Source organism: Meles meles, chromosome 2 (genome assembly GCF_922984935.1).
Source record: "Meles meles chromosome 2, mMelMel3.1 paternal haplotype, whole genome shotgun sequence".
Taxonomy (NCBI): domain Eukaryota; kingdom Metazoa; phylum Chordata; class Mammalia; order Carnivora; family Mustelidae; genus Meles; species Meles meles.
This window is the reverse complement of record NC_060067.1, coordinates 141,726,801-141,748,151: the sequence shown is the minus strand read 5'-3', so window position 1 is coordinate 141,748,151 and position 21,351 is coordinate 141,726,801. Positions and strand designations below refer to the sequence as shown.

The 21,351-nt window shown below is 44.7% G+C and overlaps 1 protein-coding gene across 5 annotated transcripts in view; it reads left to right on the top strand.

The window, feature by feature from the left end:
• The first annotated feature begins 3,300 nt into the window (after positions 1 to 3,300).
• The window catches only part of MFAP3L (microfibril associated protein 3 like), a 39,589-nt gene continuing 21,538 nt past the window's right edge, over positions 3,301 to 21,351 (top strand). The window contains exons 1-2 of one of the 5 annotated variants that reach the window (XM_045997983.1): positions 3,437 to 3,495; positions 11,145 to 11,257. Coding sequence is in view for 1 of the 5 variants with exons in the window: in XM_045997981.1 (XP_045853937.1) it covers positions 15,732 to 15,743 (12 nt within the window). In the remaining 4 variants the exon portion in view is untranslated. Of the gene's footprint in view, positions 3,496 to 11,144; positions 11,258 to 15,721; positions 15,744 to 16,891; positions 16,918 to 21,351 lie in introns of those variants that run through there. The other 4 variants (XM_045997986.1, XM_045997982.1, XM_045997981.1 and 1 more) reach the window with 4 other exon arrangements.

The window sequence follows — 21,351 nt, the reverse complement described above, 5'->3', positions numbered from 1 at the left end:
GTATTCACAAGTTAGTCATCTTGAGGAGGTCGCAGGGGACCAAGCCTGAACTGGACATTGAAGGCTTTAACAGTTGCCAAAGAGTGAACAAGCGGAAAGAAGAAACAAAAGAGTTAAAGGAACATGGAGGCATGAATTTGCATAGCAAGTAGTTCGGGTTGGCTAGGATTTGGGCCATTAGGAGACACAGGCTGGAGAATAATCTGGAGAGGGAGACAGGGGCCAGTTCATGCTTCAAACTTGGACTTTATCCTGAAGGCACTATGAATCCATACACTAAGGGCTTAGCAAATATACTAAAATATATTTTGCTCAGGAAGAAAAGTCTGAGGAGGCATGGAGACTGGATTGGAGGAAACATGAGGAGAGAGAGGACTCATCTGGAAGGGATAATGGGCCTAAGAGGGCAGTGCAGGTGGAGGGTCCATACGCAGAGATGTCTAATGTAGGGTGGGCAGTGCCCGGTGGCTAGTTGGATGACAGAGGAAAGACAGATGGATGAATTGAGGATAACATCTGTATTTGTGGTGTGCAGAGCTGAGAAAATGCGGGTACCTGGAACCAAGGTAGGACACATAAGCAGGAGAGTGACTATAGCTCTTGAGTCGTGTTTGGGACATACAGAGCTCAAGTTTCCTGAGGGTCACAGCAATTAAGATATTGGTAGACCACATATAAGAGTCCAAACCCAGGGAGATTTGGACAGAATATGATGTTTGGGGCAAGGATACTCAAATGTGACTTTGGGGCAAAGATACTCAAAATATTAATAACCAGTAGAGACCAATGGTCAGGCATAGACACTGACCAAAGAGAATAGGTGCCTGATTGACCAGAAAGAACTGTGGCAATTAACAGCTAGCATGACCTTATGTGTATACACCAATTGAACCCTACCTTGGTACTGTTAGTCATCGAATTAGAAGAGCAGAAGGGAAGAGGCCACAGGACAGAACACTTAAGATGTGGTGGTGAAAAGGAAAAGAACCTGGAGGAACCATCAGAAAGACGGGAAAACTAAGAAAGATTTATGTCATGGAAGACTGGGGACCAGGAAGCTTCAGTGGGGAAGGAATGGCAGTATGAACTATTACAGAGACGCCTTACCCACCTCTTCCCCAGCCAGACTTTTTGTGGTGTAGATGTCTACACGGAACAAGAGCACTGCTCAGGAACTTGGGGGTCTCAAAGCTGAGGGATGAGGGTGACCCACCACAAATTAGAGTCTAGGGGGAAACACTTAAGCTCTTCCCAGGAGTGACCGTCCACTAACAATGGTGACTCCAATCATGCTGAAGCTGAAACAGGGAGGGATGAGACGGGGGAGGTTGAAATGAAGTCAACCCTTACTGAGGGTGTCTCCCACTATCACATCAAACCTCACTGGGCAGCTGACCCATCTGCCCATTTTCCTCCTCAGACAGAAAACAGACACCTATCCCACTAACCTGCCTGGGCTCACTGCAAGGCTCTCTCTGGGTTTTTGAGTCTATTCACCTCAAACCTGTAAAATCTCTTCCCTGTAATCTTTCTCCACTTCAGTCTTCTCTTCTGTGACAGAGCATTAAAAGCAAGTTTCCCACACCTGCCTCAAGCCTATTTAAGACAGCAGGAAAGCATTCTGCTCATTCTCTGAAAATTTGAAAAAAGGTGAACAGGAGTCACAGTGAACACAGAATTGCTGGAAGGAAAAAAAAAGTAGTATGATACTATGGTACTATTTGAAAGGGACGATATTTAATCTTTGATAAAACAAGAGAAAATTTAGGGTTCTAGTGCAAATGTGAAGAGGTGAAAATTTAGGGTTCTAGTGCGAATGTAAAGAATACTTTAAAAAAGATGTCGGTTTCTTTAAAGAAAGAGGGGCTGAAAAGTTCGTAATTATTGAAGATGCCATAAAGCCAATGTTAAACTAGTATTCCTAATTTTAATCCTTGTGGGAAAAATCAGGCTTGGAGTCACCTATAAGCCAGATCCCAGGCACCCAGCCCGCCAACGCGGGCCTGGCTAGGGGTGACCTGTCCACGTGTCGAAGCTATAGCGCACCTCCAGGGCCCTGCTACCACCCGCCTCCTGACCTTCGATGTCGTGACGAGCGAGCGCAGCTCCATCAACCTTGTGCAGAATGCCGCGTGCGGTATTCTGGCACTGTCCGGAGCATGCTCAGTCGAGTCCTGACCCACTTTGCAGGTCCGAGCTCGGGGCAGGGGGTCGCAGGTGCTCCTTAGTTCAGTTTGCCAAGGACGGAGAGAAGGAGGAGAGAGACCGGGAGTTGCTTAAAGACTCCTCTCTCTTCTTGTCAGCGGTCCCTGACCCGGCGGCGGAACATGCCCAGTCTGGCACAGGAGCCACCGGGAACGTCAGTGTCGAAAATCCACCCTTCCGCGTTTTCTCAGCAACCAAGAGAAGGGGGCGGTACTGGAGCAAAAGGGTCGGGTTGGGGGCGTGGCCAAGGGGCGGTCCGGAGAGCCGGGGAGGAGGAGCCTGGTCCCAGCCCCAGAAATTGTCTCTCTCAAGTTAAAAAAAAAAGGGGGGGTGGTGGTGAGAGGGGCTGCTTACAGCGCAGAATGGTGCTGCCGAAGTTCTGCGGGCGTCTTTAAAAAATTTTAGGATAACATATTTAAAAATACTGGACTGTCCGTTACAGAATACTTAGGAACTGTAAATAATCAAAAAAGAAGAAAATTAAAAATCCCGTGGAGCCCCACCACTCAGAAGCCACCGGGGAACATCCTGCTGTACTTTCTCGCAGCCGCTTCCGTGTGGTCTCTGGAAGGGCCAGCCCAGTCACCCGGGAAGGCCTGCGAGGCTTCTGATGGCCAGGTGGCCTCCCAGGTGGCCTTGGAGTGGGCGCGTCCGGAGGCTGGACGCTCGGCCCTCTCCCGTGTCCCAGGAGGGTAACCCAGAACGACACTGCGACGCGACGCTCAGGAGAGTTGCGCTGGAAGCCCGGGGAGCGCCCTGCTCCCCGACAATTATCAGTCACGCTGCCCAAGCACCGCAGCGTCGGAAGCGAGTGCCCTCGGCCCCAGGAACACCCTAGGCATGCTGGAGCAGAGCCCGGGAGACCCAGGCCGGCCCCGGAGTCTGCGCCGACGGAAGGAGGGACTCGCGGGCACCCTCAGCCCGCCCCCTCCTCTGCGGGCGGACCCCGCGGCTCTCACAGGTCCGCCCGGCGCCGCCCGCTCCGCCCCGCGCCGGTGGCTGCCGCGAAAACCCGGCGGCGACACCCCGCGCGTCCACGCGCCTCCGCGCCACCCTGCGAGTCGCACTGGGCATGCTCGGCACCGGCCGGCTCCGGCTGCTGTAGGTGGGGAGCTCCGCACTCCCGGCCGCCCGCGGCGCAGCCCGCATTGCTGCCCGGCGCGGGCGGACACAGCTTGCCCGCAGTAGGCGCTCCCGGGCATCGGGCGCGGGGCGTGGAGCGGCGACAGCTCGCAGACTGGCCATGGCGAGGGGCTCAAGGCGGCCACCTGAGTGGCGCGGCGGCGTCAGGTTAGCAGGGGCGCCCGGACAGCAGGGGCGGAGGGGTGACGGTGGCAGGGAGCCCGGCACCGGGTGGGCAGCCAGGTCGCTGGGGCCGAGGAACTTTCGGGCGCTTAGGCTGGCGGAGCCCGGGGAGGAGGCGTCGTGCAGTAGGCGCCGCGAGGTCCCAGTAGCGAGCTCCGGCGGGTCGCAGGATGCTTCCAGATCCGTGCGGGGTGGGACCCGGGGGGCGGTGGGCTGGGGACAGCCACCTCTCAGGCTAGTGCCATCATCTTTCTACGGCGAAGAGCGCGGTGTCTAATGTGTGCTGCCAAGGAGCCTCCCAAACCTCCGGGGGGCAAGGGAACGCCAAGCAGCGTCGGTGGCCTTCGCCAGACGCCAGACCGCTTGGGTCACTGTGCCTCAGTTTCCCCGGGACGGGGGTAGGGTGTACTGTCCCGTGGCCCGGAGGCCCCGAGTTCGGGTTCTGCGCCCAGCCTGGAGAGTGCTGCGTCCTGATGCTGCAGGAGTGCGGGAAGCTGTGGGTGCAGCAAGCCGCCGCCTCGCGACTGGAGCTCTCGGAGTTTGTCGCATTTGACTCCATAGCAAGTTAACATCGCATTGCTTCATGACGTGGAATGGGGAAACGTGCTTCATCGGCTTAAAAAAAAAAAAGTAATTGCAAAGCTGATTTATTTTAAGCTCGACTATAAACTTGTCTTTGCCTCCAAAAAAACCCTTGAGCTTGCAAGTTGCAAGATTTATGAACCAAGCTAGCAAAAAAACAAAAAGAAGAAGAAGAAGAAGAAGAAGAAGAAGAAGAAGAAGAAGAAGAAGAAGAAGAAGAAGAATGTAGGTTCATTATCTGCTCACTATAGAAAATAATCTATTATGGTTGAATTGTCATTGTTTTTAAGGATACTTGTTAGCAGAAAAGTTTGGTTACTGTAGCAGTCTTTATTTTGTGTTAGCTTAGCTTATATTAAGAACTTGGAAATTTAGCTTTGGAGAAGCTCAGTGTTTTTTGAAAAGGTTTCTCACTTTTGCTTCTAGATGAAACACATTTTTTTTTTTTCAGTTGCTACTATGGTGAACATAGTAAAATTGTTCAGGATGAAATGTAAGATGGAAGAAGATTTATACTGAGAAGGGAGAATGTTAGAACAATGTAGTTTTACCGGCATTTCACTTTTACAGAAAAATGAAGTTTGTAGATCCCACTAGGGTTTCTACTGTTGGCTCTTCCTGAAACGTTTAGTACCATTACCACTCTTAGGATTATTGGATTTAATTGGAGCAAGGTAAACAATCCTTGTTCTAGTGGGAACCTGTTCTACCTCTCAGGCTATATCCTCAAGTCTGTTCCCATAAGTACCACTTAGTAGGTTCAGTTGTTTTATTTATTAAGCTTATTATAAAACTTGTTTGCATTCTTGACAGACCTTAATAGACTTTGGAGGTTCGTTGACTTTTTGTTGGTTTGTGAATAGCCTTTAATGTTTGTTCTGGCCTGAGATGGCTCCAGCTCTAATTCCAGATCCTCTGTGTGATTTCCCCAGTGAGCTTTATGCTTAGCCTATACATAACCAAGATTTAAGAACAGGAAAGTCTTGAAATGTCTGGACAACAACAATAGCAACAACATGATTAGTATTTCTACAAATTGGTCCTGAAGTCCTCCATGTTAGCCCAGTTGGTTGGTTGGTGGTGTTCATTGCCCCTAAATGTTCTTCTAAATACAGTCACAGAACAGTTTAGAAGTTAGGAAAAAACACCAACACCAGCACTGAGAAATTGCACTTCTCTTCTCTGTAAAAATGCGCCAAGTTGAAAGTTGGCCTTGAAGCACGGCATACATGCACAACTGATCTGTAGAGCAAGTTTTGTGTTCTCAGGCTGTGTTCCCAAGCAGCAGTCAGTGCTGTCTCTCCTTAGAGGCTTCTTCCAGACCTAGAGGAAGCAGCAAGGCTTCAGCGTCCCTCTTTGTGAATGTGAGCTTTAATACGGATCAGTAGGCCCCCTTTTGGATCTAAAAAATCTCATTTTTTTTCAAGATTAGGAAAAGAGTGAAATTGAACAAAAGACATGTTTAAATGTCATTTATTGCTTCAGAAATTCCACAAAAGAATGGAGTTTCCTAAACTAAAATGACCCAAACTGACAGGATTTAGATCGAAGAGGGCTTTTACTATTGCTGAAGAAGAAAAAATAGCAAAGTAGACTTTGTATTCAAATTATGAAACAGGTGATCATTTCTTCTTTTTTGGTGCCTGTTGGGTTCTTTCAACTCAACTGCTAGGCACATAATTTTTCGTCTTATTTCCATACCTTCAGATTTCTGTACTGTATGTTGGTATCAGTGACATGAGATATTCACAGCAAACTATTGACCTTTAAAAATAGATCTTCCAGTATTCACATGGCCATAATTTATTCAACCTCTCATTTGGCTTGTAATTTGAATAGTTGAGTAGATAAGGCTATTTAAATTTTGTTTAATTTTGAACTTTTTGTTCTATTTTTTTTAAATGAAAAACTTCTAGATACTGAAATACCAAATAAATATTGTGGCAAAGTGGCTTTTAACCTCCAGTGTAGTACAGTCAGATGTGTTAGATGGGCATCATCTTTGGGAATTCAGAAATCATTCAGAGAGTATCACTTCCCTCACCTAACCGAGCACTTGGGGTGCAGATTGCCCTTTTCCATCCACACCCAGGAGGCCGCTTAAAACTGACATGTTTTGATCCATGGTAACTTACATTAAAGTTAGAAATGTCCTAAAAAAAGAAAAGAAAAGAAAAAGATATATCCTTAGATATGAATGGTTTAAGTTTGCTATAATGCCTCCCTGGAATGGTTAAGATTGATAATGTGTTAAGACCCAGTTAAGAGCTGTCGGAACTAGTTTCTAAGCTTTACTCAAAACAGAAGCCCTGTGAATTTACTATCTTGCCTCTGCCTCTACCTGAGGTCTTCACTTATTAAAATAATTACCTTCATTTTTCTTCCCCACAGTGTTTAATAGTTAGGCCCCAAGGGCTGCAGAAATGAATAAGACTTAGTGACTCAGAATCTAGTCAGACAGACATACTTGAGGACAAGTAAACTATAGTGCAAGGTATGTGCTCCAGGAGAGGTATTTGTACATGGGACTAAGGAGACAAGAGAAATGAGCCCCTTGGGTTGGAGGAAGAAGGGGGCCCCGTGAAAACAGTGGTATTTCCATAGGATCTTAAGGAATGCCCAAGGAATTTGGGTAGAAGTCTTCTAACTGTCCAGGCAGAAGGAACACTACTATGGTAGTTAGAATAGTGGCCCCCCAAAGATGTCTACTCTGCGACCTTGCAGATGTGATTAAGTTGAAGATTTGGAAATGGAGAGATTATCTGGATCATTCCATGGGCCAAGTGCAATCACAAGCGTCTGTTTAGGTGAAAGAGGAAAGCCGAAGCCAGTGTTAGAGTGAGGCCATCTGAAATAGATTTTGACTGGCCATTGCTGACTTTGAAGATGGAAGGGGCCACAACTCAAGAATGCGGGCAGCCTCTAGAAGCTGGCAAAGGCAGGGAACAGATGCTGTTTTGGACCGTCCAGAAGGAACACAGCCCTGCCAGTTCTCCGATTAGCCTAGTAAGATCCCCTTTGAACTTTTAACCCACATAACTGAAAGATGATACATTTGTATGTTGAAGCAATAGAAGGCTAATACAACCATTATGCAAAGAAAGACTTGGTGCGATGGAATATTGAGCAGAGGCAGGAGAAGGGGAATGAAATGATCCATTCATTGTGATGGTGCCATACAAAGGAGTTTGGATTTTATCCTGTCACATATAGAGAAGCAGTGGGAAACCAGCTAAGCATTTTTAAACAGGAACATGGGAGGAACAGACTGCTGCCAGACTTCTCTTCCTAAAAAAGCAATATATGGCTAACCCCCAAGTTTCATACAGCTGTTTGACAAAGGGTGTCCAGCCAGAGGTGGTCAGTGACAGAAATCTAGAACCCGCATGATATATAATGCAGTTCTCCGAATTGATCTGAAATGGCATTTATATACATCTGTGAAATCAATAGCTTAAGAGACTCTTTTTCACACCATTTGTAATAGAAGAAGGTCATAGAAAATAAAGCAGAGGGGCCAAGTCACATTTTGATTCCTTTGTTTCTGCCCATTGTCCTCTTAGCAGACAGCTGCTCTGCTGACTGTATACCATGCAGACATAACCAGGGAGCCATGAAAGCTCAAATCTAGTGAGCTTTCTCTAGTGCGGTTCACTTGAGATGATGTAATGTCACCTGGGCCAGCTCTGACCGGTTGCTGTAGCTTGTGGGGTGTTTGTGGGCTTGTGCAGGCTCAGCTGGGAAATGGCCCAAATCAATTAGCAGTCTTCGCTATAGGCTCTGTATTTGCCAGGGTATGTATGGATGAAAGCTGTGATACTAGAAGACCTAACTTCTGTAAGAAATTCAGTCATTCTTTCCAAACATATTTGTTGACTCTTCAATATAAGGGCTTAATTTCTGTCCTAGAAAAACTTGTAGTTGGTTGAGTTGCCATCTCTGTGTCTGGAAAACCTCAACTGAAGAAATCTATCTGAGTGTTACAAGAGTGGCTCTGAACTGAAGCTAAACTATATGTTAGAAAAAAATTGGTAAGAGAAAAAACACTTTTCAGACAGCACGGGAAAGGAAGACTTGGGTTGGCAAAATCTGAAACTGGAAACCGACTTGACTGAGAATCATCTTAATAAAAACAAAACCGTGTATCTATATTGTCTAGCTCCCATCTGTAAACTTTATAATATTTTTACCTAAATGTCCTTATAAAAGGATGTAATAAGTATTGTTAACCACTAAAGGACTAGCTCAGTGCACACCATTTCTCTTTCTTGAATCTCCTCTGCCTTGGTCTACTAGGCCCCTCGTTCTCTCCATGCTTATTTTACTTTACTTTATTTTTTTTTTTATTGCTCTTTCTCAAAGAGAGGGTTTGTCTCTCTTTTCTCTGAGTTCTAACCTTGGTCTTCTCATCTTGTTGTCTACTGTCTTCTTTCTGGGCAATTTCTTTTTCCTCATGACTGCATTACTAGCGGATACACCAATGTCTCCAAACCTGTATCTTCAGATAAGCTTCTCTCATCCATTCATTAATTAACTCGTTGATCCATTCAACAAATATTGATGACCTCAGAGCGTCCTGGTGGGACAGATGTGCACAAAAATAATGGCAGGAGGAAAAATGAAGGTGTGGATAAAGAACGGTGAGAGGAGGAGAGTCCGGAGCTACGTGGGGGAATCCAGGAGGGCTTTTGAACCCAGACGTAAAAGCCAAGTCGGGGTTTGCCGGATGTGGGAGGTTATGAAGGGCAGCATGGCCAGCCGGAGACATGCGAGGAAGTCAGGAAAGAAGAGAGGCAGGGGAAGCTCCAGAGACGAGGTTAAAGAGATCAGTAGGAGTCAGAGCATCAAGGATCATGTATGTCCTGCCAAGGACTTTAGTTTCAGACTACTGACAAAGATGTGGAGTGTGTTCTAAGTCAGATCTTTCGGAGTCCGCTGACTTTGGCAACAGCGTGGTCTGTGGATTGGAGACAGGCAAGACTAGGGGCAGGGCAGTGAGGAAGGAGTCTAGTAGAGGGGTGCCCATCAGAGATGATGAGCACACAAAGCTGGGCCCACCAAGGCACGTGTGGCCGTGTGGGCAAGGAAGGAAAGGAGGAGACGTTGGAAGTGACTCCCATGTCATCGGATTTTGTGTGTCAGGTCCTGCAGAGTGTGGAAGGTGCCCTCTCTCTAGGGTTCTGCAGAGCACAAAACTTTGCAGGACCAGAGACACTGACTTCCACTGCAGATGCTTAACCAGAGGGACCTAAAGCAGCAGAGGAGCAGGAAGCCCAAACTCACAGCTGTGTGTGGAGGAGGAAATCAGAATTTCCTTGCCGGGCACGTACTTTGTCAGGGAAACATGGAAGAAAGAAAGAAGGAATTGATTCTCTGATGGTTCATCAGCTTCTGGGCAGAAGTATTTGGGGATGCTAGTGAGACTGAAATGATATTGATACAGGGTAGACTTCCCTAATTCTGCATTGGAAGATAACTGTCTTAGAGGCTAGGCTGAAGTTGACTCTTTGTAATCTGTGGAAAAGAGGAAGTTTGCTGAGTAGGTATTTAAATATAATTCAAAATCTTTCCTTCCATTGAGGATTTGAGTTGGCTGACGGTGCCAGGCAGGCTGTACTCCTTAAGGAAATAAATGGGTTGGAATAAAGTGCTCCAGAATTACTCATTGACAAGTCCCACCCAGTTTAGCCTTGGAGAGCCCTGGCTGGGGCTAATTCACTTCATTTTCATCGGTTTATTAAAGCGGTACCTCTCCTAGACAATATGGGATGCATCTGTTCCAGGGTCTGTATCTTTCTGTACTCTTTTGGAAATAGCAAGAACTCTATATTTGTGAAAGTGGGAACTATTCCAAGTTGACCAGTTAATTCCTTTCTTCCCAGTGGCCAAGCTCCCCTGTAAAGAAGTAGATGTATATGTAGGCATTATGTTTTCTTAAAGATACAAAACCCATTTTCCTTGGTCTTCTGCAGGGGAAGGTATTTGAGTAAAGACTGCATTAGTATTTAGCTCCAAGCTTCATCCAGGACTTTCTTCTGGGCCTTTACCCCCAGGATAGCCACGGGATGGTTTGAACATCTAGCATCCCTTGAGATATCTTGCATCTTAGCTGCTAATGCGAACTTCACTTTGTAAATTTCTGCTTTGTTACCAAAGACAGGTGCTGGGCTGCATTGCCCTTAGTAATCACACCTGGGCTTCTGCTCTTGCCTTCTCCCCACCCACCTTTGTGCCATTCCTGTTGTCAGTCCCAAACTGGAGGGAAGGTTTTATTCCTTCAGGGTTTCAACAACACTGGATTATCTGGCGTCTGAGTGAGTCTTGCTCATTAGGCTTCCCAAAGGTAACTTGGTTTTTTCCATCTTAAAACACTTTTGAGGAACTTGAAATAATTTCTAGAAAATAGTTGCATATCGCCAGTACTTTGCTTCACCGAGGGCAGAGCATTTATTCCTGTGCAGCTGGACCCAGGACATAGAGTGGACTTTTGCTTCCCTCCTGCCTTCCTAGGGCATCTCATCTCTACCTCTGTGCTATGGCTGTCTCCCCTTCTTTAACTGGTGTGTTAGTTTTACATTCTAAGTGATGGATCATCCATCCCAAAATCCTCTTTATCATTTCTCCTAAGTAACCCTTAAGGCCCCCTTATAAATTAGAATTTCTGGAGGAAAACTCTGATATCCCAGAGTTCTTGAGATGAGGCACATCAGACCCATTGCACGAGCCTTGCAAAAACCTACTCTAACATTAGGTTAGATTTTTAGATTAGATTCTTATTTTTAAGTGGCATGCCGTGTTTATTTCTATTCCTACTTGTCTAAACTAAGCCATTATTCCTGCTGAGAAAATTATCCTGTCTCCTTTATTCATCCTTCAGGATTTGACCAACCCCAGGGAACATTCTATGACCTTTCCAGCTGGCCCTCCTCTGAATTTCTGTGGTGTTCGCCCAGTTTAGTGCTTAATTATATATTGCTTGGTATGTGGTTATCACCAAGATTCCAGACACCATTAGGGTAAAGAACTGATCTCACAATTTTTTTTTTTTTCAGCTCTCAGCAGTTGGTACTAAACATAATAGTGGCCTCATAAGTACTTTGAGTTCAGCTTAACTGATATAACTGGCTCCTGGATTTTTATCACTTAGCTGAATTTGACTGCACAGGTGAGACATCATTACGAACATCTGGCAAGTGTGCTCAGGGCGTGTTCCCATCAATGCTGAGAGAATAGCAAAGCTTCCTTTAAAATTCTGTGTGGCAATCTCTGAATCCATGTTTTCAACTTTCTTCTGTTTTTTTTTTTTTGTGTGTGTGTGTGTAGTTAAGGTAATTTTCCATATTGTCGCACTGAAAAAACACTTAATTTGGGGGAAAGGTTGATCTTAGGGTATGCACTAAAGTCAAGCTGGAAGATTATGATTAAGATTTGCCTTCAACCAAATTTTGAAAGATAATTGATTTTATGTCCAAAATTTTAAAATAATCTTTAAAAAGTAACAATATTTCAAATAAATAATTTTAAATAACCATTCTGACAGCTTTGGGTGCTCATGACGTTTAGAGAGTGTGGCCAAGCTCTGGTATTCACTTGGTGATCACTGCATGAGTTAGCCAGGGAGTGAGAGTAGATGAGATTCTGTGAGGGGCTTCTCCTCTTGGGCTGGCAGCTGGGCCTCTGTTGCTTTCACCATCAGTGTGGACAGAAAGAACCACAAGGGCCTGCCTGTGTTCTAGGGTAGTGTGAGACTTAACTGGGGAACCATCCATGGGAGTGTTTTATAAACCATAAGTGCTAGGTAAGCATAAGGGCCATTGTTATTGAGCTCTTAATAACAAGTCAGATAGGGTTTGAGTTACAGGATCTCTTCTGATCTGCTTTCCACTAAGATCCAGGTCCTAGTGTCTATGAAAAACAGTTGGCATATGGGATTCAGAGAAATATTCATTATGTAATTCCACTTTGTGATAATCTGGTAAAGAAAGGAGGAGGAAAGGCTTTTCTAACTACCCTCTTCAGTTATTGAGCATATTTTTTCAAATAGATGAAACTTTACTCTGCTGAAAGAAGAAACCGTGGGTAATCCAGTTCCTACCGTGAATTTGAATGGCGTTAATCAAACAAGCAGAAAGATAAGGAGTTGAAGGGTTGGTTTCAACATTTGATGTATAAATTAAGTAGGCGGTTGCTTTTCATCTGAACAATAAAAGGAATGTATATTTCAGGCATAGAAAGTAGTCCCCAGATACATTCCTCATGCCAGACAGCTGCCCCAAGTCCTCTGACAGACAGGCTCCCTCAGCCTCCGCTCCCCGGCCCTATTGGGAGCTGTCAGCCTCTCAGGGCTCTGTAAGGAAGGATGTGTTTCTGAAGACTGACTTTTTTTTTTTAAGATTTTATTTATTTATTTGACAGACAGAGAACACAAGTAGGCAGAAAGGCAGGCAGAGAGAGAGAGAGGGAAGCAGGCTCCCTGCTGAGCAGAAAGCCCAATGTGGGACTCGATCCCAGGACCCTGAGATCATGACCTGAGCTGAAGGCAGCAGCTTAACCCACTGAGCCACCCAGGCACCCTGAAGACTGACTTTTAAAGAAATCTTGGTTTATATTTTAAGGTTAATTTCATGGTAAGGACTATACCCAGTTACCTAGAATTTCTAAGAAATGGGTAGAATTTGCAGAAAATGTAGGGCAAATGTCAATACCTTGTGAGTTTGTAATATGTCCAACTGAGAGGAGATAGAACCAGTATAAATTCACTCAGCAGATATCCAAGCCCTTGCAATAAGCAGAGCGAGTTTCTAGACACGGGGATACGACAGCAAACAATGTCAGCAGCAGAAATCCGTGTGTCCAGGAGCTCACATCTTAGTAGGGACAGGGTAGTTCACAGTATGAAGGAAAAGGCAGGGTAAAGGGGACAAGGACTGTTGGGGGTTGGAGCACACAATTTTTTGTAAGATGACCAGGGAGGCCTTGCTGATGAGGTGACATATGAGAAAGGAAATGTAGGGAGTGAGCCTGCAGGCATCCTGGGGACTGACTTCAGACAGAAGGAATAGTGAGTGCAAGGGTTCCAGTGTATCTGGCACATTCCAGGATCAGCAGGGCCCCGTGTGGCTGGCAGGGAGCGAGGGAAGGGTAGAGAGGTCAGAAATGAAGATTGCGAGGCTGCTGGGAGCCAAACATCGTAGGGCCGTGGGCAGGTCTTCTCTGGCCTTTACCCTTGAAAGAAGAACCCCTGGAAGTGTACACTGTAATAATTTAAAGTGTTTGTGTTTTATTTTCATTTTCTTTGAAGCTTCCCCATGCATAGATTGTTAGTAGTCATTAAAAAAAGAAAAAAAAAAGTAATGAATGCCTGGTTCCTAGGACAGTCAATAAATACTTCAACACCAACCATATTTTGTCAATGGAATTCTGTGATAAAAATTATACCCCAAATGGCCAGAGCAGACCCAAGACCTCTCTGTAGTGAAGTATCCAGTGAAATGACGATTTTAAGGCCCCAGCAGGGGCCTGTGGTTCGCCTTGACCAGCCCCTCAGTGGTACAGCCTTGCAGGAATCTGAGCTCATTCACCTCAGCAGTTTGGTGAGAGTGTCTGGAGGGTGTGGATGAAGGGTCCAAAGGCCTGGGGAGCTTGAGTAGGTTTTCTTTTTCATTACAATGCGTAGGATGTGAATAACACTCAAGAGGTTTCCTTCCCTACAGAGAACGAGTTACCATGTGCTGTGTAATGCACAAGCTGGTTCCTGGGTCATCACCAAGTCAGGAATGGCTTGGCAACCACACTTCTTTGCCCTAATAGAATTTCCGGCAATAAGATCTTCATTGTACACAAAGAACTCCCTCCTCATTCCCTCTTCTTCTTTAGCACTCAACATTCCATCCCTTGGCCAGCCCCAGCCACACTCCTGATGGTCACGGTCACAGAATGGTAGATGAGAAGGGGCCCAAGAGATGGGTCTGCAGCTCAGAGGGATCAGCTGACCCCCAGAGGTCATCTACTAACTAGTAAATGGCAAAACTGAGGAAAGGAGTTTGTGGGTTTTAATCCTAAAATGCTAAACCAGTACCCTTTTTCCAGCTCACCCCAAAATTTCTGTCCTTGACTTGAACCTCAGGGCCCATCCCATTTCTTATCCTAGGAACCTAATTCCAACCTTTTGCTGTATTATGATCTCGGTTCTCTGGCCACAGAGAGTCCCATACCAAGTTCCTTTTCACACTGGCTATCCTTTGGAACACTGGATGTAGTCCTCTCAGACAGTACTCTGTGTCTTGTTTGGGTTCTCTTAATACTGTCCTTCATACTCATGATCAATGAAATACCTTTATCGCGGGCTCTCCCAGCACTAAACAGTCAACCCCCCTCATAATATCACGTCGATGGAAAACTGTCCACAAATGCATTACATCTGGCGGGTTGGGAAGCTGTCTGTGTCCAGTCAAATGGGGAAACTGAGGAAGGTACTTTTACTGTGAAGGCCTGAGGAGTTTACAAAGTATACCAGACTCCATAAGAAAATGTAATTGTTGGCAGTTGCCTCGGGCTATATATTCTATTTAGGAAAGCAAGTTAAGAATACGGCTTCTGATTTATAGAGCAGTCTCCTGTGCTGCACGGTGGACATGCGTCTTCCTCGTCTGTCTGGGCAGAGAGCCGGCCAGCCTGGATCTGCAGGCAGGCGGCTAGGGGCCAGCACCTCAGTAAAACATCTCCCTGATACCGTGGGATCTTCTGGCCATTTTTCTAGGCTGGAGAAGACTTCTTGCTCACTGATGTGTTCAGCCTTCCAGATGCCCATCAGCCCCTGCCTGACTTCACTCTGGACACAGGGGCTTTTATACAGAGCACACCAAGAACTTCAGAGGAAACGGGCTTGAGATTATGAAAAAAAAAAAGTTGGCAGAAGTAGTGTGATAGATTAGCAGGTGACATAAATAATGGTACTAGAAAGAAAATGTGAATCTCCCTATGCACACACTCCAAATGTTTTGAAAGGACACAATTATTTTTTAAAGGGAGGAGGCACCAGAAAAAATGTCTTGTAATAGGGACAGGAAGAGAAAAACATAAACAGAGGTGCTTCTGGACAGGCGTTAGGTTTTATAGGTGTATAGAATCTGATACACAGAGGTGTCAGAGATTCAAGAAGAATGCTGAGACAGCATCGTAACCCTTCTATCTACACTGTCATGTGTTTTGGGTGTTGAGCTGGGACCATCCACCAGTGCATCTATCCCATTTGTATTCGCAGGTTTGGTTTATTCCCTGGACCATCAGCTTCCGGAGGAAGCATCCCTCTGATCTGTTAAGGATTTGCATTAATGGGGCCCGGAACTATTTTAGCCTATTCATTTAGAATGAGAATTCGAAGACGCTGAATACACACGGAAACATCAGTAAACTCTTCCGCGGGTAGACCCAAGATTAGAATAGCTGTCAACGTGTGTTTCCGCTGCTGCGACAACTCAGAAATGACCTTTGTGGAACCAAGAGATTGTCATGTCATTCAGGCCCAGTCTGGGTGTGAGCTTTTTATCCTGCTTCTAAGCCACTAAACTGTGTGATGCTGGGAAACTGCTCATCTTCTGTGGGCCTCCCTTTCTCATCTTGCATAAAGGAAAACCTTTATGAAAACACACGTGAGTTTTTCCAGATCGAATATTCTAGTTAGGTGAACAGATAATGTATGATAGACCTGTTTTTATCTTGCCTAATGATAACTGTACCTGCAGAGGAAAACCTTTACTATAATCCTTTTTATCTTCCCCCTTTTTAGAAGATTACATTTCTGGGAGCTTTATTTTATATCAGCCTTACTTTTAATCAGAAAAACATACCCCGTGTGGGAAAATTGTGGTGAAGATCCAAGAAAGATTTCTTAATATGATGCACCACCAAAAATAAAGTATTACATCTCTGGGCCTGGAGTGCCTTTCAGGTTTGAAAACCAGTGATTTAAAAACAGATCAGTTTTTGAAGAGTCTGTGCCTTTCGTGTATTGAAAAGAAAACAAAGCCTAGAATTCTGTAGAGGCCTGAACATTAGTGCAGTTGGTAAAGTAGAATTGAGACCTTTTGTTGTAGCTCCTTCTAAATTGTTGGATGAGCTTAGAAGAGCTCATCTCGTGGCCATCGACAGCAGTCCTGCAAATCAGGGTATATATTTTGTTTTACCCATTAAGTAGCTATGAATTATGCCAATACCATGCAGTTAATAGACAGAGGGGCTGCCCAGAATGCCACGAGGCCTCTTGGGGTCTGACTACTTTCTTAAGACAGTCCTACTTCTTCCCATGATATGCTGCCATATAGCTCCCAGTTTGTGACAGTTCATAAATGTAAGTGTCGCTGAGGCCGCTTGTCCTCACAAACCTTCCTTGGCCGGGACTTGTGGAGCAAGGAGAGTGTGAAGCCAGGGGGAGAGGTTGGTGGAACGGCAGGAGCCACCATGGGTTCTGCACAGCCACACGGCCCGCATTCGGGCCCTCATCCAAGTGTAGCAGCAACTGGGCAGTGCAGCCCCAGGGAGTTGTCAGTGGAAATTCCTAACTCATGTGTTCATGTGTATTCCACCTGCGGGTGCCAGGCATTGGTTCTTAGCGAATGAAGCACTCCTTTTCTCAGACGGCTGTTGGTGTGACCATGGGCACTGCTGCTTCAGAAGTCCGGAGTTCATTTCACCTGCTGTATAGTCAGGCTCTCACGAAGGCCTGCGCGTTCCGTTCCTCTACCTCTTTTGGATCTGCCCACGTCTTGGCTTCCCCACTGCTTTTAGTCCGTGCCCCTGTTCGTTGTTTCCTTCCTGCTGCTCGTGGTAAGTCTCGGGCCTCCTCTGTGTCATCAGCCACACTCTGAGCAAGGTGAACTTTCTAAACACGAAACTGGCCATGTCACTTCCCCCTTCCAGAACCTGTGAGTGCTCCCCATCCTTGGTATTACACACCATTCCCTCCGCTATTTGGACCGGCCTACCTTTTCAGCCTTCCTCCCCCTCCTTTCTTCCCCTTACCGCAAAGTGGTGCCTAGTTCGTGCGGCTCCCTAAATGTGCAAGGTTCCCTCTAATCAGCATTTTCTTGAATATGCTCTTTCTCCTTTGGGGTCAGCTTCACTCCCTTGGTCTGTTTGGTGAACTCCTTTATAACTAAACTAGAGGGACACTTCTTATAGAATGTTCTTCCTAGCCCTTCCAGAGCACTTGGGCTCCTCTCCTGTACCCTCAGCGGATCTTTGACCTCTTTCTGATGGAACAATTTTCACATTGTTTTTAGTTGTTGCCTTACTTTTCTCTCTCCACCTACTAGATTTGTGGATGAATGAGGGTAAGGACGTGTCTTACCTTTATACTCCTCATCCCTGGCAGTATGCCAGGCACAGAAAAATTCCTCTGTTAATGTGTATTGATTCGGATTGAACTGACCTATCTGGGTACTTGGAAAAGTAACCTAAAAACAGTGTTCTTCCATTCTTTCATGTAATGATCCCATTTGCCATCTAAGTGAGCAGTTACCTTTGTGTTATTAGAGGCATTAAGAACTCTACACTTACAGATTCTAGAACATCTGTAGGAAAGAAATAAAGACAGTATGAATCTTTCTGCAATGTAACTGGACATTCAGATATATATTATTATATATCAGATATATCTTAATATACTTAGCACTTATATAATTTGATTCTGGACTGCAGTAATTGCTGCAGGAATATTCTTGTCCTGCAAGGTTTTTGGACTCTGGATTCTCATTGTTCATATTCAGACACCACCTTAGCTACCTAAAAACTCTGGATATGTTGATCTTAAAAGAAATTAGAGGAGTCTAGATTGGGGCCATAACAAAAATGGCCTCAGTTGCCTGCCAGTTTTAAAAAGTTAGTGTTTATGATTAGAGTATTTCAGTCTCTCTTCATTTCCCACGAAGTTGAGATGTCTTCTCGCTGCATGAGGAGAAACCTATCAAGAATGTGTTCTAAACTAAAAGGCAGCCTTTGTGTCTATGGCATCATTTATGCACAAATGAAAATAGTGGTCACTCTCAGAAGATGTTGTGACAAAATCTAGTTATGTAACTAGAAAATTACTCATCATAGTTGATGGGGAAATGGCAGCATGAACTGTGCCAAGAAAAAAACAACAATGTATATTCATTTAGTCCAAACACCCTTAAACAAGGGGCCCTTTCCTCCCAACTCCAGAAATACATGGCCAATAGTCATGTTTTATTATAGGTGAAGGAACAGAAATAAGATCCAACAAAGCATTTTATTACATGTTTTTAAGATAAAATACAATCATTGGGAAATAAGGAAGCGGCTGAGTAAAGAAAGGACGACATTTGATGTCTGCTAAATATTTTCTCTTTTGTTTTATTTATAGAAAATATTCTATGGAAGTTTTCCCAAAGGCCATGAGCAAACACATGAAGCTTAACAATTTGTCCATTGTAGCTTTTGTTAAACCCTGGTTTTGGAATCTATGGCCTTTGTTCCTGTATTTTGAAGGACTGCATTTTAAAACTGCTGGATTATAGTGCTCATGGTTTAGTCGTTGGTAGCTAAAATGTCTTTCACAATGTTACAGTGTTATTAACTGAACTTTTCACAATGCTGTCTGTAACATCTGACCGGCTGCACAAAGTACATTTGTAGAATATTTCCCCAGTGCCCAAAGAGACATGATGTCTGTATCTGTATGCTTTTCTGGCAATACATTGTGAATTTATTCCAGTTGCCATTGGATCCCACATAAGTGTGGCTTCGTACAGCAAGTGTATAAGCATTACTTTGGGTGCCCAGTACTCAGAAAATACTACAGAACCATTTGCCCAGCGTTTCTGCCATCAAGAGCTCTGCTTGTAATTGTGAGAAGAAGTTTCCTCAACCCAAAGCTAAGAAAAATGGAAGACCGTATGCCAGGGAGGAGTGTCACAAGTTCGGTACAAGCTGCAGGCTCATTGGAAGATGAGAAGGACTGGGATGGTTGTGAACAATGGGGCTGTGGGAAGGTGACACTGGGATTGGGTGCTGGGTAGGCAGTCAGCAAACATCTCCAAGTGTCACCCAGACCAGCCAGTGCTCCTTCTGCATACCCACGGCTAAGCTCATTGCACCTGGAGAATGTACTGGAATTAGCTATATCTCTCTCCCTAGTAGATTCTAAGTGGACTAGCCTAAGGCTTAGTGAGCTTTGTAGCACTCCCACACCCAACTGCCTGCCCCAGACCCTAGCAGTGTGGCCAGCACATAAACCATACTTAAAACAAACAGACAAACAAATCTAAAAGGGCATGGTATGAAATCCGTCGAATTCCTACTGACAACTTTTAATTCATTAGTGTTAACCAGTTAAATGCTTTATTTTAGAAAATAAATGTTCACAGAGTTTCTGAGCAAAAATGCATTGACACAAACAACTTACAAATTACACATTGTGATTTCTGTACTTTGGTAACTTTTCAAAATGGGAAAGGATGGGAGTGAAATGGCGGAGGGAAGAATGAGTTCGCTAACTGAAATCCCTGCATTAAGATCACAATCTCTGCCACTGTACCTCTGACGGTCTCTACGGGAGCCAGTTACAGTTTTGGAATAGTTGCTGTGTTTCTAACCCAAAGTACCTACTGCATTATTAAAATATAATAGAACGGCAGTGTCCCATTCTCTTTATTCTTGCTAGCACACGGTGTTTGAATTAGAAAACCAAAGTGGCCAGCCTTTGCTTGCAAACAGTTTTAGAGTTCTGCATTTTAAAACCCAGTTTGATCTTCCATTTGTTGCATTCTCCCTCATTGTGAAAAAAGAAATGGTATAGTATATTTACTACACACACTTACTGGAACCTGCCTCCTACTTTGTCTTGTCTCTCATTCTCCCCCAAGCTATTCAGTTAGGGATTGGGTCTGGTATAGGCATCAGGAAGTCGGAGAGCAGTGACCCCAGATACTGTCCCCAGGATGCTCATTGCAGTGTCTGCCCAGAGGGGCAGCTAGTGTATTTTCAGACTCGAGGTCCTGCAGAAGGAGCCAGTACAGAAAATCCCTTGTAATTATTTTCAGGTGGTGGGAGGGCAGTCAATAAGGTCTTAAAACAAAAAACAAGGTAGGTCTTCTAAATGCTGTAATAAAAATCAACTTGAGAAGCAGAATTTCAGCCAAGCATGCTTTTATACATTACGCTGACAATTCTTGTTTATCAAGCCGAGGGTTATGTAAGTACGGTATGTACATTTGGTCATGAATCCTTACAATTGTCCTGTACTTGGTGAGTTCTTGGCCAAACACACACAGCCAGTGAGGGTGGTTAGATCCAGGATCCTGGCCCAGTCTATCTACAACCTGAGGCCATGCTCTTAACTACCATTCTGTACTGAATAGGTCAGCTTTACAACTTCCCTGTTCAAAGGAAACCACGAGTTGGCCAAGTAAAGAAAACATTTACAAAGTCATAACAGGCTATGTGTCATGCTGCAGCAGCCTGTGCTATCTCCCATAAACCACGATTCCTGCTGGGGGAGAAATGCGTTGGCTTTCCTGGGGCAGGAAGGCACTCGAGTGCATGGGGGAGTGTGGATGTCTACAGCACTAAGAAAACGCTTTGTCTTTCCCACTGAAGAAATGTATGGTCTGAAGCTAATTTATCACCCTTGATTTATTTATCTCCTTGGTTTCATTGTCTACAGAATCGGCGTAATTATTTCTGCCTTTGGAGAGAGATTCATTTATTCAGTAACTTGTTGTCCAGGGCAACTTGAGACACGGCAGGTGCCAAGATGAATGAGGCAGACAGAGCGGTTCGTGTGGTACACGCCCAAGGATAGACGTAAATATTAGTGGAACAGAATAGAGTTTAGAGGTAGACTCAGACTGTTTTTGAGAAGAAGACAAGATAATGCATTGAAAAAATGATAGTTTTTTTTTAGAAATGGTGCTGAACCAACTGGATATCCATATGGGGGAAAACTGAACCTCAGTCTTACCTCATGCCATACAGATACACACAGCAAATACTGGAATGGATCAGTGTAAACATGAGGCACAAGGGAACTTTGGGAGATGGTGGAAACATTCCATATTTCGTTTATTGTGGTAGTTACATAGTTGTATACATTTGTCAATACCCACTACAATGTTTACCTAAAATGGGCACATTTCATTGTTTGTAAATTATACCACAGTAAAGTTGATTTTAAAAAAGAAATTATATCCTGTCACTCCTTTGCTTAAAATTTTCCAGTGAATGTTAGGTAAATCCAAA